This window comes from Mandrillus leucophaeus, unplaced genomic scaffold (assembly GCF_000951045.1).
Source record: "Mandrillus leucophaeus isolate KB7577 unplaced genomic scaffold, Mleu.le_1.0 Scaffold88, whole genome shotgun sequence".
Taxonomy (NCBI): domain Eukaryota; kingdom Metazoa; phylum Chordata; class Mammalia; order Primates; family Cercopithecidae; genus Mandrillus; species Mandrillus leucophaeus.
In genome coordinates this window covers 4159050-4160013 of record NW_012109585.1, presented here as the reverse complement: position 1 = coordinate 4160013, position 964 = coordinate 4159050, and the positions used below count along the sequence as shown (strand labels likewise).

Genomic DNA, 964 nt, shown 5'->3' with positions numbered 1-964 from the left:
GTGAGACTCAGTTTCAGAAAAAAAAAAAAGGCCATGTTGCCAAGGCTACTCTCAAACTCCTGTCCTTCAGTGATCCGCCCGTCTCGGCCTCCCAAAGTGCTGGGATTACAGGCTTGAGCCACCGCGCCCGGCCTAAAGTGGGTTTCTTATAGACAGCGTAGCTAAGCTTGCTTTTCTGATCTGGTAATTTCTGCCTTTTAGCTGTGTTGAGACCATTTACATTTAGTGTGTTACTGATATGTGGATTTAAATATGGCATTACATTTGAATTTAGAGAGTATTAAAATTCAGTGTCAATGAAGTTAGCAAATTTTAAATCTATAAGAAGTGTTTAAAGGCTCTGGAATAGAGCTATCTTACACGTTAAAAACTTACCAGAATGAGTTCAAAAAGTGTTCCTTGGTCAACTTTCAGGAATTCTTGGTCCCAAACAGGGATATCGTCTGTTCGCTTTTCTTTGTTCTCATCATCTTCAGGAGGAGGAGGGTCATCCTTGTGGTGGGTACACCACTGAATGACCTACAACAACAAAAAAGTTTTATTCCTCTGTGGCATTTTGTCACAAGGTACTCATTCGAATCACTGCTGGGACAACTTATCCCTATACTGGAATAACAACTAGCTACAGGTTGACTTGAGCCATTAACAGCCAAGCTTGAAAAGCAAAAATGAAGAATCTTTATAACCCTAGAAGGGAAAAGATCTTATTAGATAAAAGCAAGCCATGCTGACAGAGTACTGTACTTGACTACATTAAAAAGCTTCTATGCAAAAAGAAAAGTTAGACAGGACAATGACTGGAAGATACCTGCAGTATGTACAATGATTAGCCGAGAGAATATAAAATGTTTAAAAAATCATTATAGAGGCCAGGCGCGGTGGCTCAAGCCTGTAATCCCAGCACTTTGGGAGGCCGAGACGGGCGGATCACGAGCTCAGGAGATGGAGACCATCCTGGCTAACA

At 41.3% G+C, this 964-nt stretch overlaps 1 protein-coding gene across 4 annotated transcripts in view; it reads right to left on the bottom strand.

The window, feature by feature from the left end:
* SKP1 (S-phase kinase-associated protein 1) overlaps positions 1-964 on the bottom strand; it is a 24370-nt gene that overhangs the window by 6764 nt on the left and 16642 nt on the right. For all 4 annotated transcript variants that reach the window (XM_011969225.1, XM_011969226.1, XM_011969228.1 and 1 more), the window contains one exon: positions 376-519. In XM_011969225.1, the coding sequence (XP_011824615.1) occupies positions 376-519 (144 nt within the window). The remainder of the gene's footprint in view (positions 1-375; positions 520-964) is intronic.